Here is a 15,660-nt window from a genome sequence, read left to right on the forward strand (position 1 = left end):
TAATATTAATTTTGTTTTGAATTAAGAACAATTTGACTTAAGAACGGTCATCTGGAACCAATTGTGTTCGTTAGTTGGGGACTTAGTGTATGTATGTATTTACAGTATGTACCTGGTACATGTGTACCATGCAAGCTGTAAGTGGACATGATCTATCTCTTCCTATAAAACATATAACACGTATATCACATCTAAGGGCTAAACTTTGCAACTACTATACCAAATACTCATGATTAGTATTTCACATTCAAAGTGTACAGGTGATCAAAGTAGTTGATATCGTTCTAATCGTTGGCAAGTCAATTCAACATGGCAATAAAGATAATGACACATCATTCCTCAATAGTTACTTTAGCCATAAAGTTGCATCTCTGCATGTCGTTCGACACATGACTTCCACCATTGCCACGGGGGAGCAAGAGCGAATCAGTGTCAGCTGACTGATGTCATATGACATCCGCAAAGTGACGTTTATGCGGTCGACCCAAACTACCTTTGCGATCGACCGGTAGCTCGCGATCGACATAATGGGCGCCCCTGCACTACACTGCTGATGGGGATGTTATACAATGTCATGTCAAAAAATCCCCACCACCCCTCAACTGCACGTTTTATTGTGGCCAACCTAAGGCAATAATCATACTGTCTAATCAGCATGTTGAGGGTGGAGGAATGACGACTGCTCACAACAATGAGTGTAGCTTGTGAAAAATGGGAGCAAAAAAGTCTTGTTTATATTTTTGCTGAGTGTATTGTCCAAGACTATTTTAGTGAGTCCTACGAAGGTTAAACATTTGGGGTGTTTTTTGTATAATGATGGCAAGGGCCCTAAAAAATGGTACAAATGGAGACATTTCTTACATTCCTTGGTTAATTTCAAGCGTTTATGATACAGCTCCTGTATGGGATGTCGTGCAGGTGTACCTAATGGTGTGGCTACACACTGTATCGTAGTGATGTTGCTCTGTCCTCGACGTGTAACCTTTCAGCTCTATTGTGGTCTCCTGTCATCTCTTTGGGACAATTTGAAGACAACAAAAAGGTCAAAGATTTCCTTCCTGGGGTGTAGAAACTAGTTTCCGTGACATTCCCAAGGTGTGTCGCCGCAAGCCGCTCCTGGCCACGTTCGTGTGAACATCGGCGGGTAAAGCGAGCCAATGAGAGAAAGAAAGAAAGAAAAAGAAAGAAAGAGGGATGTTTTTTGGAGGGCATTCACCCAAACCCCTCCTCCTCCCCATGTCCCTTGGTCTTTTCTAGCTTCCTCGTACACCTGAAAAGGGGGGCATTTTTGGAGACATAAAGAAGAGGGATAGTTTTACACCTCCCCAGGCTGGGGCACAACTGCTGGGGGGGCGGGCGGGGCGAGGCGAGGGAGGGAAGGCACAATGTATTTTACATGAAAGGAAGGGGGATTGGGTTTCTGCCAAGATAACCACTCACACAAATGGGGAGTGCTTTGAGCGAGGGGGGGAGAGGCGGGGGACAGGTAAATGTGTGTAAGACAGAAATGGAGGCTGCGCTTGTGTGCCGTAGGTATTAATATGCCTACGTTTGTGGCGGAGCTGTTTCTAATCTTTGGACCATTTCATCGACCTATGAAATGAACACTTGCTAATATTTACATTTCTTTTTGTGCACTTCCAATTAGGGTGGTGTCCACAATACGTAGTCATGAAAAGATTACATTGGATATATTTCAAATATTTGGGTGAAATGTGATATTTAGCAATATTTCAAAAATTAAAAGATCAAATAAATTGTTTGTTAATTTGTGTATAGTAATTGTATTTATTTATAATTGTATTTAATAATAAAACTACAATAAATATTTGTATGAATTCTTTAATATGAAAAGATTACGACATATTGTTTTATTGATAAAATGAATTAGAATAAATAATATGATTTATTGATAACAAAATAAAAATACATATTATTCAAGTACATAATACAAAACTACTGTGATTATATAATGAACCATACCAAGTATTTGGTATCATGATGATACCAAATCAGTTATTCTACTGTTATCATCAGTGTAGAAAAGTAAAAGTGAGATTGTATTTAACTTTAAAAGAAAGAAGCAACAACGGTGTTGCTGGAGGAGTGCGTCTCGGTCCGCTGGAAGACAAACGGCGTTGGTTTCGCTTGAGGAGCCGTGACGATGTTGTTGTGGAGGCAAAGAGGCGCCTCTTAGAGACACTTCAAACGGAGCAAATGTCAACAATAGTTGTCATTTAGTGCTCTAATATACTGCACGCCTTGTTTCCCCTCCTGATATGCCCACGCTCTGCTACCATATTTTTGGTAGTTTTTTTGTTTTGTTTTTACCAGGCGTGTTTTGGGACGCCTCCCTGCTTTGCCTTCTCCACTTGCTGTGAAAATATTTCATCAGGGATGTTTTTTAGGGGAGGGTGACCCACCAACCCCCCCTCACAAGGGGTCCTGCCTGGCTAATAATAAAGTGCTTGAGCACTTTGGGCAACACCCTTAATCGGTTCTGACAAGTAGTCCTCCGTGCACGCACGCACGCACACAAAAGGCGTGTCAGCGTGCACGTGTGACGGCCCCTGCAAAGTGTGCACGCGGGGGTCCTCACACAGTATATCAATCAATGTGTTTTTTGGGGTTTTGGGGGCGGGGGGTGTCCCACCATGGAGCACAGTGGCACGGGTCCAAAATGTTCTTTAAATGTGTTTTATGTTTGATTTACTTTGCTTTATTGATCCCTGAAGGGAAATATTGTGGACATGTTGGACAGATGTCAGCCATTTCAAAACAGCTGTTGGCACCCACTTAAATATACCGTGCATCGTCGCCCCCTGCAGGACTGAAATGGAACAGCATCGTTGAGAAAGTCGGGATTTTGAGTTAGTTAAGATGATGCCAACACTACATAATAGAATAACACTGAACTTTGTAGAGGAGTGGCGCATGGGCCAAGGAAGGGTCCCTGAAATTTTGGTGCAGATCCAAATGATCAAGGAGTTACAGTCCGCTTTAATTGGGGCCAAGTGGGGCAGTGACCCACCAAATGTGCACGACGTAGACACGTCATTGTTTCCCAGATCAAATGAATCTGGCCGTTCGGCGTAACTCACTCAGCCAATCATGCCGTGCCTGCGTTTGACCAGTTTGAGCACACGCTTCCAGTCCTTTGGCACGACTGGAAGAGGCACTGTTCCATGCACGCAGCGTATCACTGACACAATGACAAGAATGCAACGGCTCCTAAAACAGAAAGACGCAAAACGATCCAAAAGTTCTATAGAGAAGTGTCATGTAATCCATAGGATTGCTGCTAAAGGGTAACCTTGCACAAAACAAACAATCCGAACGACTCTAAATAAGCCTGGAATTATTCCAAAAAGTCATAGAAATCGGATTAACACAGCAGAATAGAATTTATCCTTTTATTCATACAATAATAAGACTGGAAATAGTCCACTAGTCAGAGAAATTGCAGTACCACAGCAGAATAGAAATGATGGCATAAAGCAAACGGAAGACTGAGCTGGAGCTCCCTGTGGCGTCTCAGGCAAAACACGGCCCCGTCTCTAACAAAACCATCTTCCAGTGGAACTGGCGAGTTCAAGGTGGGTGATCTTGCTAACAAAACAGCTAGCATGGCGGCGTGAGATTGCCATTGGGTTTCCTGCTGTGAGCTGCCAGCTTCTTTTGACAGACGCTTCATGAGGGGCTGATTAAGTTTCTCTCATCTGAACTTTTGATTTTCCCGAGCAAGACTGAAAAGAGGAATTTGTATGCACGTTGCAAAACAACTTCTGGTTTTATTCTCATAGGATTTGATTGTCCTGAGTGGAATTTGGTGAACATTCCTTAAAGCAGCAAATAACACAATAGAGTTCAATGCTTCAGGTCCCTCATGGCTTTCATAACCCATATCCAATTCTTCAGTCTATTCATCAGGAACAGTGACCTCACCTCCACCGCGGCTAACAGACGTTCTGGAATTCAAGTGAGATGACCTTTGACTTAATACCGTAAGTGGCAATGGCAGAATTCGGACGAGATGGAGCGTTGTGAAGTCACACACAGGGTTGGGCGTCGTATGAATTTGAGCGGTTCCGACTCCTCCTTTAGATTCCGATTCCTAAAGATTCCGATTCTTTCCAGAGGTAGGGTCATAAAAGTTTGCAAGGTTTAAATGAGGGCGCTAACCAATGGTTGTTTTTTTCTGAATGACTGGATGACTTCACATTTGAACCACTAGATGGTACTCAAGTATTGCGTACGGTGTACCTGTGTGAGACATTAGCTTGACACAGAAGTTGCCTGTATGCATGTTTTTGCAACGTAGCCAGTGACACTGTCTGTCAGTGTGCACCGTTTTGTTTATATTTGCCCACCAAACACCTCAGGAAGAGTTGACGGTCGGGACGAAGGCTCTCCTACTGGGGCTGTCGGCTGTGGCTTTGCCTCAGAAACCATGGCTTCTGCACCTTCATTCATGTCAGCGTATGCTGTCCCACGAGGCTGACCGCTAACCCTCTGTAGCCGCTCACTAGTAGCTCCGCCTCCATAAAGAGGCTGAACGAGATGATTGATGGCCCACTCTCTCTGTTTGTTCCACTATAGAAGCAATGTGCACAGACACATGCAGAGTGAACCCTCTTGTCATCCAGCCTGTGTGGCACAAAGAGACCAGCAAATGAAACACACACACATGCACACGGCAATTTATCCAGGCTGTCATAATTATCCACCTGCTTTTTTTAAGTGTTTGATTCATCGCTTTATCGATTATCACGACGGGCCTAAGTGTGGCGTCAAGTTGCAGTGATTCACACGTGTTCCCCAGGTGGCTACAATGAACACAGACTGTTTTTTGTGTGTGCGTGGCGTGCTCGGGTGCCGATGCGAAGCTATGCAGTAGGACCCGTGGTGTGAATTTTATAGTCTGACCTGTACGTTTTCCTCCACGGTGCCACATTGTTATTGCATGCACATCTTGCCGTACTGAATCATGTCTCGCACTGCGCTTTCAAACATAAGAAGTAGTGATTTTTACACTTTTGAAGTGGAGGAAAGTTACCAGGCTAAAAGTGGGGATTGAGTGGCAGGTGAGAGAGAGTGTGCGGAGGAGGAGGGAGAAGAAGGGGAGGAGGAAGAGGAGAGGAAGCAAGGGTGAGTGGAACGCTCCCCATTAGTGGACTTAAGGAAGACAGCAGCTGTGCATGGATGGACCGTATAGTCCAGGAGGACGACGTGGAGTGAACAGTGTCCTTTAACGCTCACTTGTTTTTTTAATTTTTCTAAACATTGTCGGACTTTGCAAGAATGAATGGAGGGGAAACAATGTAGCTTTTTTTTTTAAGCACAGAAAGGCGAGAGAAACGTGGCACCTGCAGGACGATAGACACACTTCGGATTGGACCGAGTGTGTGTGTGTGTGTGTGTGTGTGTGTGTGTGTGTGGTGGATGACGCAGCTGTGTAATGTGTGGATGTAAAGCACTGCAAAGTCACCTGATTGCACTTTTGAGGTAAGACGGTCTGGATGTATTTGCCTATTTCTACACGTCTGCACCTCATGAGCAGCACCTCTGCATGCGAAGCGGGACGCGTTGGCGGTTGCAGATGCAATAGAGAGCTGGTTCTAATATTTTGAGCCTCACGGTTGGCTAAGTCAGGTCACCAAAATACTAGAAAGGGTCATCAGAACATGTGCTGGATTGTGCAGGTGTTCCTAATGAAAAGGCCTGTTAGTGTGAATAAATAGCATTTCTGAATCACAGGAAGTGTATTTTTGTTGTATAATGTCCAAATATATTTATTATAATAAATAGTGAAAATGAAATGGCATTTCACTTTATTTACAATGGCATATTTTCTTTAATTACGTGATGCGTGATGTTTTTTTTAGTATTCTGTAAACGTAGTAAACTTTTAAATATGATAAAACAAGCAAATAAATGTCAAAATATTAGCACTGTGCTCATTCAATAAGCCCAGTAAGGCTGCACAAAGGTGACGGGTGATGAGCAAATATTCAACAACAACACTAACGTAATGGTGCCCGTGAATAAATCTAATTAGCCTGAGTTCTCTCCCCACCCCCCCAGTCGTCCATATTAGGCAGGCAGGCAGGCGGTGTAAACGAGCGGTCACCTGCGCCCAGGTCAGAGGTCAGCCTTTTTAAAGTGGCTCGGATGACACAAATGAGTCCGTCACGGGCCTGCTGGCCACCAGAGAGGCTGTATGGCTTTCAGCCGGGCTGCAACATAACGGACTTCTTCTTTCTTCTTCCAGGATTGGAATGATGATGCATGCAAGGGTCAAAACATTAGGAGCAGCTCTTCTCCACCCACCATAATGTGAAGGAAGTGCGTCCTACAGAGAATGATCGAGAATGAACTTGGCTTTTTCTGGTAGAAGTCAAAGCGAGAGCAGAATGACTGAGCGATGTCGTCACTCAGCGAAAGCGTGCACGCATGAAGCACAATGATAAGCTCGACGGGATCAAAGTGCGCTTGTGTTGTCGCGGATCGTGTCGAGACAGAAACAGCCAGGATTGTCTGTTCCCTCTTCATGCGCGTGCGCGCACATACTCGTATGCACTTTCTCACGGCAGCGCCCGCCAGCGCCGTGACTGACAGCCTTGTTAAATTTCAGCAAAGCATGAAACGCGACATGAAAGTGGCTTGTGCGTGTAAAGCGATCCACGCGAGGGCCAACGGCTGACCTGTGGCCCCCGTCTTAAACGGCTAAGTGCTGCTTCTTATTGGCTCGCCGCAGGATCCTCTAATCAGAACCATGCCGCCAAAATAAAAGCCCTGAGACACACAGACACGAATACACACCCGCTTGCCTAAGCACTTTCTTCACACTTAACAATGATTGCGCTAGTTAGAAATGACCCAAACACACACCGCCTCAGTCCATTTCATTGTGTGTGTTCCTGCACGCGTGGCCTACACATCAGCGGCGTGTTGACACAGTCATTACACGGCAGCTGGTACACATTGGCTGTGGCTCCGCCCTCCATTTACTGTCCTAATTAGTTCCTGGGTCAAATAAGAGGGAGGAATTTTAATAGAGAATGTGCACACACGCACACACGCGCTGTCTAAAGGGGTGAAAGGCTCTCATTCTCGTATTTTTCATGTGTGGACCAACCAATATGTCTCCACAATAATGTGGGGATGTGCCACACAAATTTAGAAAGACATGAGCACGTACACACAGACTAGTTTTTTTTGTTTTTACCAGCCAAAATGTCCCCACTAACAAAAATGGGGCCAACAATTTAGGTGGGATGCCAAGCATCGCGCCCAGCAGGGACAGAAAGACAAAAATACACTCGCAGAAATATAGAAATACAGTAACACACACACACCCACGCATTGTAGCATTAAAGTGTGAGAACAAGCAAGTATGTACTAGTATGTCCCCAAAAACGGGGCCCAATTAAGGTGGGATGCCAAGAGTGTTGCCACGCAGAGATAGAAAGACAAAAACACACAAAGGTAGAAATACAACAACACACACACACACACATGGTGTAGCATTCTTTTGTTTGGACCAAAATGTCCCCACTCAGAAAAATGGGGCCTACAATTTAGGGTTGGATGCCGAGAGTGATGCAACAAAGAGCTAGAAAGACAAAAACACACAACTATTGAGAGAAGACAACACACACACACACACACACACACAGTGTAGCATTTTTTTGTGTGTGGACAAACCAAAATGTCCCCCACTGTGTAAAATGGGGCCTACAATTAAGGTGGGATGCCAAAAGTGGTCCACACTAAGATAGGAGATACACAAAAACACACACACAAACATAGTAAGGCAAGAATCACACACACACAAGACAAATTGTCCCACAGTCAAGGTGGATAGATAGAAAAATACAAAATGTATATAAAGACAAGATGACCGACACACACACACACACACACACACACACACACACACACACACACACACACACACACACACACACGGGTATAAAGTACAAGTTCCAGCATGTATTGATTGACGTGCCCAAATGTCTTGGTTGGGGCACCACCACTCCTCTGCCTTGTTATGGTGTCGCTCCGTCTAAGAGGGTAAAAGAGCACGCCCCCGTCTTGACCTAACATGACCCCGGCATGACCTTCCAACCCTTTTAAGTTAGACAAGGAAGGGGGTGTGAACCGGGAGGGGGGCGCGCGGTGTCAAGGGTGAACAAGAGAAAGTTCAAACGTGGAGGTGACTGTTAGCAACTGTGCCATTTGCACGTAGCGCGTGCGTGCATGCGTGCGTTGCCAGGACTATATGTGTCACGTTGGAGGTTTGCTAGGTGTGTGTGTGTGTGTTTTCACCTCACGTTTGTGTTGTGCTTCCTCTGCAGGTGAAGAAATCAAACAGTGACTCTCATGTTCCAGACCCTTCAGACAGCAGGTAACAATGCCGGTGTGGGACAGTGTGTGATGGTTGCGTCCATGGCTTCCTGAATAACAGAAAGAAAGCAGAGCTTAGCTACCAAGACGTGCCACACGTGAAACTACAGCATGTTGCAGGGGCAGCGCGTTAAAACAGCTCTAAAACGGCATTTGAAGAACAAACAATTGACGGAGGATGGTGAGTTTTGGAGGCTCGTTCAAACGGCAGCTAACGCTCACGCGTACGTGCGTGCCAAGCTAGTAACCCAAAAAATAATTGAATTCAACGGACGAGATGAGCAGCCTTTCCCAGCAGTGGAAGACACAGAATTGGCCGAGTGCTTTCTCACGTTCCAGCGATGTACTCTCACATCCAAAGTCTCCTTAAAGAAGACATATCATCCTCTGAAAGTGTAACCCCCCCCCTTTATTCATCAATTACTCTTTTTATTAGTAAGTACCTATTTTTTGGGTCCACTGGCAGTCAAAGGACCTTGGAATTTTCTCCTTTATACGGTACACCTGGCCAATAGCACTCTTTGTATAATGTAATAATGTATAATTAATCCATCTGATCGGTACCGGTATCGGACGATTTCAGTCCTGGATGATCGGTATCGCAGCATAAAACCCTGATGGGAGCATCCCTGGTACGTAATCATTGGAGTTATTGACGAGATTGGAGCTGTTGATGGGCTACTTTAGTGGTCTACACTTCCGGTGGACCAGCCAGGATGCTTTTCATGCTGTGCTTATGTTAAATAATCGTGTGAGCCACTTTTAACAAACACAAATGATTAGACGAGGTGTTATGAGTGCATCTGTTAGCTTAGCTTCTTTAGCCCCTGAACACATTTTTGAAGGGGGAGCCTGGAAGTCGTCTTTTTTGTAAATTCTTACACTAAAAATGAAAAAACAATTTTCTCAAAACCATGGTGGTCAGCAATGTTCTCCCAAATTTTTCAGACATGCAAACAACCTGAGCGTTCCTCGGAGCTCAATCAGACGTGCACACTGTAGTATCACACTTGTCCCAAACCTGAGAGCTGAGGTAGTCCAGCTTCCTTCCTGTGGTGTTTAGTGTATGAGAGGGTGGAAAAGGACAGCAAGGCGTATTTCACAAGCTAGCTTTCTTTACTGGCATCTCATCCCATTCATCATCCCAGTCTCGTAGGAAACACCTAGTTTGTCATTTCATTTTCCTTTTTGTCTTGTTTACCATTGATTCTGTTCATCATGGAGAGAGTGTTCCCTCATTTATGGTGGGGGATAGGTTCCCAAAATACCCGCAATAAGTGGAATCTGCTAAGTAGCCAACTGTATTTGTTTCCAATGATTCTACTTGTATATGCTTTAAGGCTGTAAAACCTTCACCGTACACTTGATACACTTTTCTCAGACATACGTTAACATTTTCTCACATTTCTCTTGTTTAGACACTTTCAAAGAAGTCCAAACCTGCGTTTGACTTTTAATGATCAACCTGCAGGTCGGACACAAGAAATTATTAAGTGACTCACGCGTATTTCACTCCCGTGACCGTGACCGTGGGCGGCAGGAGGCACAAGGAGGCCGCAACACACGACTTAGCAAGCCGCACGCAGCTCTCGGAACTCCGCTGCCCCGTTAGCAAAACAGCAGCATGTACTACGTAACGTAAAGACGTAATGAATTGATACGTGCAAACGGGATGTTATCATTGGCTGGGCAGTGTTGGCCATCGTGTTCTTCTGTATGGTCTTACTGCCCGTTGTCGCCTGTCACTCACAGTTGCATCGCAAAATGCTACAGAATAAATGTGTTTTTTTGGGTTTTTTTACAAAAAGTCCCAGGAACGGGCAGGCAGAGTTCATGTAAAAAGCAGAGGAGAAGAGTTCCTGAAACACCAACTGCTGCCATCACCTCTGGCGGGTGTGTGTGGATAAGCATCCTTTCCTCCTGTAGAAACACTCAAACAAAGTACCTGTAGTAGTAGTGCCGGTTCACAGCACAAGTTATGTGAAGGACGCCCCCTCAGAGCACCAGCTGAGCTCGCTGATTACCATCTCAACCGCACATAAAAAAAGATGTTGAGTCGGAATGTTTAAGTGTGTCAAGCCGAGCCGTTTCTTGTCGGGTGCGAGCGGAATGTTTAAAGCTGTCGGTCTGACTGCGGCTTTGTCAGCCACGCGTGGACTTGCTACATAGCCGAGTTGAGCCGAGCCGGGCCCGCCTTCCAGAACCGCAATGCACACTTGTTTGAATTCTCCCTCCATCGCTGCCATCTCAGACTTTGATGTGCCCACAAAGCAGTGCGAGTGTGACTAGCCTGCGGGCATCGTGACTACGAACACAAATCATACTGAAGAGGGGGAAAGGAGCTGGTGCTAGTGCTTTTTTCCCTGCCCAGATGGCCCAGTGATGACAAATGTCCCCACATTAAAGGTGGGATGCCACATAAGCATAGAAAGACAAGACACACACACACACACACACACACACACACACACGTGGGGCTGTGGTTTTGTGGTTCTTTGTTTATTTACACGTACCATCTATGCACCCAGATAAACAAAAATACTTTTTTCCATATCTTGCACACCCTGACCCCTGACCCCTGACCCCTGACCCATGACCCCTCAGGTCTATGGAAATGCAGGACCTAGCCAGTCCTCACAACCGCGTGGGAGGCGGGGATTCGACGGGCTCCAAGCTGGACAAGAACAACCTGGGCAGCCCTTCCATCACCACCAATGGAACAGGAGGTGAGTGGCCATGTGTGGACCCCGTAGGGCGGAGCTTGGTCAAATGGACCACCCCTAAGATCACGTAACCTCGTGCAAAATTTAATCAGGGGTCCCAACCAGCGGAGTGCAGACCTGTTCTGTGCCAGGCTGGAAAGCAATGCAAAAAAAATAGTTTTAAATAAAATGGCAAAGAAATATGGGAGTTAAAAAAAAATCCTCTTTTTAAAAAGAAAAAATGGCAGAATCAATGATTTGTGTGCAGGGATGTCACAAGGTCTCGTGTCACAAGATGTCGCGAGATTAAAATATGACAAGATTTCTCGTTCAAGAGAAAAATAGATTTGTACAGTACAAATATAGGCCGCATGGGATATTTAGTACACAGAAATGTTTTTAACTACTGATTAAATAATTGCTTTTGCCCCCAAACAGTGCGCGTAATGTGGCTAGCATAACAGTAGCCTACAAGCCTGCCATCACGCTGTAGTCCAGCCTTTCGAAACCCGTTGGTGATGGCAGTCCGAGCAGCCCAACCACAAGCTGTAGTAATTCTACACTTGATCAAACGTACTTAAGATGTGTCAGATCAAAACATGATCGCTGCGTAAGATTTCAAAATGTGCTGTTAGTGTGCACTCGTGGGAAGTGTAGTTCTTTTAGCCATAAATTAGCTGCATCACTGTACTAGCCGCGGGGTTCAAAGCGTGAGAAAAAAGTAGCAGCTTATATTCCGGATATTACGGTAACGTATGCTAGTCAAACCCTCTAGGCCCAGGGTGACCATTTGCAGCGCACAGCAAGTTTTTTTTTTTTATTGGCCCACGGTATATCCTAAAAAAAGGAGAATTAAAAAAAGCAACAATATGAAAAAAGTGTATACAAATTAGGCTAATAACAATATATTATAATTTTAGCATACCTACAGTATGTTGGACCGGTTTTAGCCTTTTCACAGTATCAAAATTGGTGTCCGCGTCCTTTGATTTTCAGTATTCAGTCGTCAGTGGAAAGAGGGTTGTGCCAAGGAGAATACATGCATCACGGTTTGTTTATACACACTCGTTTCTCACAGCTCTGTATTAAATATAAAGTCCATATTAGAAAGTGCCTTCTGCATCAGCAACTGTTTTAGAGCTCTGCTAAATCATGTGATTGATACAATCAACGTTTATGACATCCATTGCAAAGTCATCAGTCAGAGAACATTTTTCCTTTTGTGGACGTGCCAACGCTGGCATGAGCAGTCAAGCGTAAACACACACGCTCGCCACTCTTGGCAAAAAGAAATCCCACTGGAAACTATTTCCTCTACAAGAGCGTTAGAGCATCACTTGGTGTCATGGCTGCCTCCAAAGTCCTCTCTCACCATCTCAGTCCTTAGCTTTGACCTTTTGCTGTATCACGCAGTCGGATCGTTTTAATCGTTTGCGATGAGATCAGTTAGCGGCCGAAGCGGGCCGAGGCGAGGCGGGACCGCACGCCGGCGGCCAAAACAAACGACATCGCTAACATTCCCCTGGACTGACATCAGGCAGCTACGGGGGTCGTCTCCATGGCGACACGTTTGTCTTCATCAGACCTTGTGCAATGACAGGAACGCAGCTTATCTACAAGTAGTCATTCACTTATTTGCAAAACTAGATCTTTCGTAGTATCCTGAGTAGAATAGTTCAAAGTACGTATGTTTTACTTGCCGTCATTAACACATGCGCACCATTCAAGCCACAGCTCTCTGTTATGATGGCAGACGGCGCCTCAAGTGTCCCTGCAGAGTCTGCCGCTCGTTAAAACGTTTATTCTGACCTGAACACATCAACAGCACCGTATCCGACTCAAACACGTCTGGTCAGCTCGTCCTGGGAATGACACTTACCCCACTGACACTAGAAAATCACAACAGTCTCTTGATTCTGCGTGTATGTGTGGTCTAAATAAACAGAAAGACAAAGAAAAACAGTACGTGGATATTCTTATCTGTCATGAACGCCATCCTTAGTGCAGAAATACCGTTTGCTGCATTCGTGTGTGCTCAGACGTCCCACAAACACATCTACACTCAAAACACGAATTCAACTTAAGTTACGTGGTGTCTTTGATTGCAAGCCTTCCTGGCTTAATAACACGGTTAAAGTGTGACTCTGCTACTCTTAAAGAGACAAGCGGTAGACAAATACTGTGTGCTATCTTTGAGCTTGATTTAAGATGTTAATGCATCCAAATATGTGTAATTGTGCCCAGTAATCTTTAGTAATCTTTCTCTTCATAAAATACAGCAAAAATGGCCATATTTCACACATTGTGGCAAATGGTGATTAATCACAATTAATTCATTTGAAAACTGTGGTTAATTAGATTAGTTTTCTGTGCAAAATTACAAGAAATGTGTTCTTTCTTTAAGAGTTATGTTATTTTTCCTGGTGTAATGACAATAACTTATATGAAAAAAATAATAGTAAGCCGATGAAGTAGAAAAGGCATGTAAGAAAACATGTTTGTAGAAATGTACAGCCCCATTTGAGCCATGATGCAAAGCCTTGACATAAAACAGTTGGCATCATTGCGTAAGCTTAGATAATAACGTGAATTATTCCAATAACTCGTTTGGGTGAATACAGCATCAGGATTTTACTTCAGTGTTTTAGGCGAGTATGTGTTCGTGTTCACTAGTAGCAATAAAGTACACAAGTACTGTGATGTGTATTTGTATTGGGAACAACACAACACAAACCAAGGCCGCCTGCTGGGATCTTGCTTACAATAAGGCATCAATTCATGCCCCCCTCCTGTCCTGACCGCCTTCCCGCCTTGCACCCCCTGTAGGTGAAAACATGACCGTTCTAAACACGGCTGATTGGCTGCTGGGCTGCAGCAGCCCGCCCCCAGCGCCCGCCTCCAAGGACTATGGTACAGAGGTGCATGTGTGTGAATTGACAGCAGCCATTGCTGCAACTTCTGTTTTGTTTTTTTAAGCCCATTTGTGCTGAATCAGCTCAGATTGCTTTTTGTTTTAGTTTGCTGTGAATTGTTTTGTGTCCTTTTGCAGCCGACTGTGCATGTAAAAGCCACGTTTCCACCAAGTGGAAAAACAACACTTTTAATATCAAACCAACCACAACTTGGTGGAAATGGGGCAAAACCTACATGTGTGTTTTTTGGTTGCGTCCTCACATGCTAACACTTAGCGTCTTCATTCATCTTGGAGTGAAAACAGAGCCCATGAACAACAGCGAGGCGGTCACCACGACAGGCGACGCAGCTCTAGACTCCTACGGCAGCTCAGGTACCACAAACACACACATACTGTATGCACACGCGCGTTTGTATGTGTTACGGGATTGACCGGCAGCGTCAGGTCGAGGTGTCAGCTCTCTCTCACGCACGCACGCACGCACGCACGCACGCATGCACGCACGCACGCACAGCAACATCAATTTGAGGCTGGGGGCGGCCTCGTTGAAAGCTTTAATCCCCAAAAGTGCTGCCCAGCCTTGGATGACGTCACACTCATTTTTAACACTAGGACACGCACACACACACACACTAAACTATGGAGCGTGACATCTCAATGACAACAACAGACTTTCCTAGCAGGAGGCCACGGGACAACTTGGCAGTTGTCCACACGACAACACTACACCAATATTGGGTGTTGCAGGTTGGTGTTATGGTGTTATTGTAGAGCGTAAACAATGTTGTAGTAGTGCAAAAATATATTATAGTGTACATGTACATGGATGGCAATGTAGTATTACCTCGATGTGTAGTCCATTGTATAGTACATAGCTTTATTTTGTATAAGTATTGTATAAGTCACTTTTTGAACATTATTATAATACTGGTGCTCAAAAGTTGTCCTTTTTGTCCAAAAACATGAAGAAAAATTGTTATTGTAGTAAAAAAACACAAATGAAAGGTGAAAATCTGGAGAAACAGCTAATATTAAGACACACTGAAAAATCCCCCCCAGCAAATTTACATGTTATAGACCCTGTGTATAGCAGTCACCTGTCCAACGCAGCCAGCAGCCACCCATTTTGTCTCCCTTGGTCAATATCTGACCGCATATAGCGGCCAAATTACCAACTCAAGTAGAATAATAAGCATTTTTTTTAGCCTTTTTTACAAAATTTTAAATCTAAAAATACCAAAGAGGCCCCCTACATCCATTGAAATGTTTGGGCACTGGTGGTGGAAGTGATTATGTTTTGGCCGCAGTACGTCCCATGGAATAACCCCTTTTGTGATGTGTCTGCAGTCATCACCAGCAGCGGATACAGTCCTCGCTCCGCACACCAGTACTCTCCTCCTCTCTACCCGTCTAAGTAAGCTAGCCTCTTTCTGGAAACTCCTGTCACTTGCTTTTATGTGCTCTCATGCTCAGTGTTTGATCATTGTCAGACCTTACCCACACATCCTCTCCACACCGCCTGCCCCGTCCATGCCGACTTACGCGGGCCAGCCCCAGTTCAGCAGCATGCAGCAGTCTGCCGTCTACACGTACTCTCAAACGGGACAGGCCTATGGACTGTCTGGCTACGGTAAC

At 44.8% G+C, this 15,660-nt stretch overlaps 1 protein-coding gene and 1 long non-coding RNA gene across 12 annotated transcripts in view; one reads left to right on the top strand and one right to left on the bottom strand.

Annotated features, from left to right (window-relative positions):
• LOC129172099 (uncharacterized) overlaps positions 1 to 15,660 on the bottom strand; it is a 49,502-nt gene that overhangs the window by 30,236 nt on the left and 3,606 nt on the right. The window contains exon 3 of the long non-coding RNA XR_008566914.1: positions 8,332 to 8,459. This is a non-coding gene — a long non-coding RNA (uncharacterized LOC129172099). The remainder of the gene's footprint in view (positions 1 to 8,331; positions 8,460 to 15,660) is intronic.
• Positions 1 to 15,660, top strand: part of eya4 (EYA transcriptional coactivator and phosphatase 4) — a 47,112-nt gene that overhangs the window by 21,519 nt on the left and 9,933 nt on the right. For 4 of the 11 annotated variants that reach the window (XR_008566913.1, XM_054761491.1, XM_054761492.1 and 1 more), the window contains exons 3-8: positions 8,361 to 8,410; positions 11,014 to 11,135; positions 13,938 to 14,021; positions 14,320 to 14,397; positions 15,373 to 15,439; positions 15,516 to 15,655. Coding sequence is in view for 10 of the 11 variants with exons in the window: in XM_054761491.1 (XP_054617466.1) it covers positions 8,361 to 8,410; positions 11,014 to 11,135; positions 13,938 to 14,021; positions 14,320 to 14,397; positions 15,373 to 15,439; positions 15,516 to 15,655 (541 nt within the window). In the remaining variant the exon portion in view is untranslated. The other 7 variants (XM_054761498.1, XM_054761493.1, XM_054761495.1 and 4 more) reach the window with 6 other exon arrangements.

This window comes from Dunckerocampus dactyliophorus, chromosome 19 (assembly GCF_027744805.1).
Source record: "Dunckerocampus dactyliophorus isolate RoL2022-P2 chromosome 19, RoL_Ddac_1.1, whole genome shotgun sequence".
Lineage (NCBI taxonomy): Eukaryota > Metazoa > Chordata > Actinopteri > Syngnathiformes > Syngnathidae > Dunckerocampus > Dunckerocampus dactyliophorus.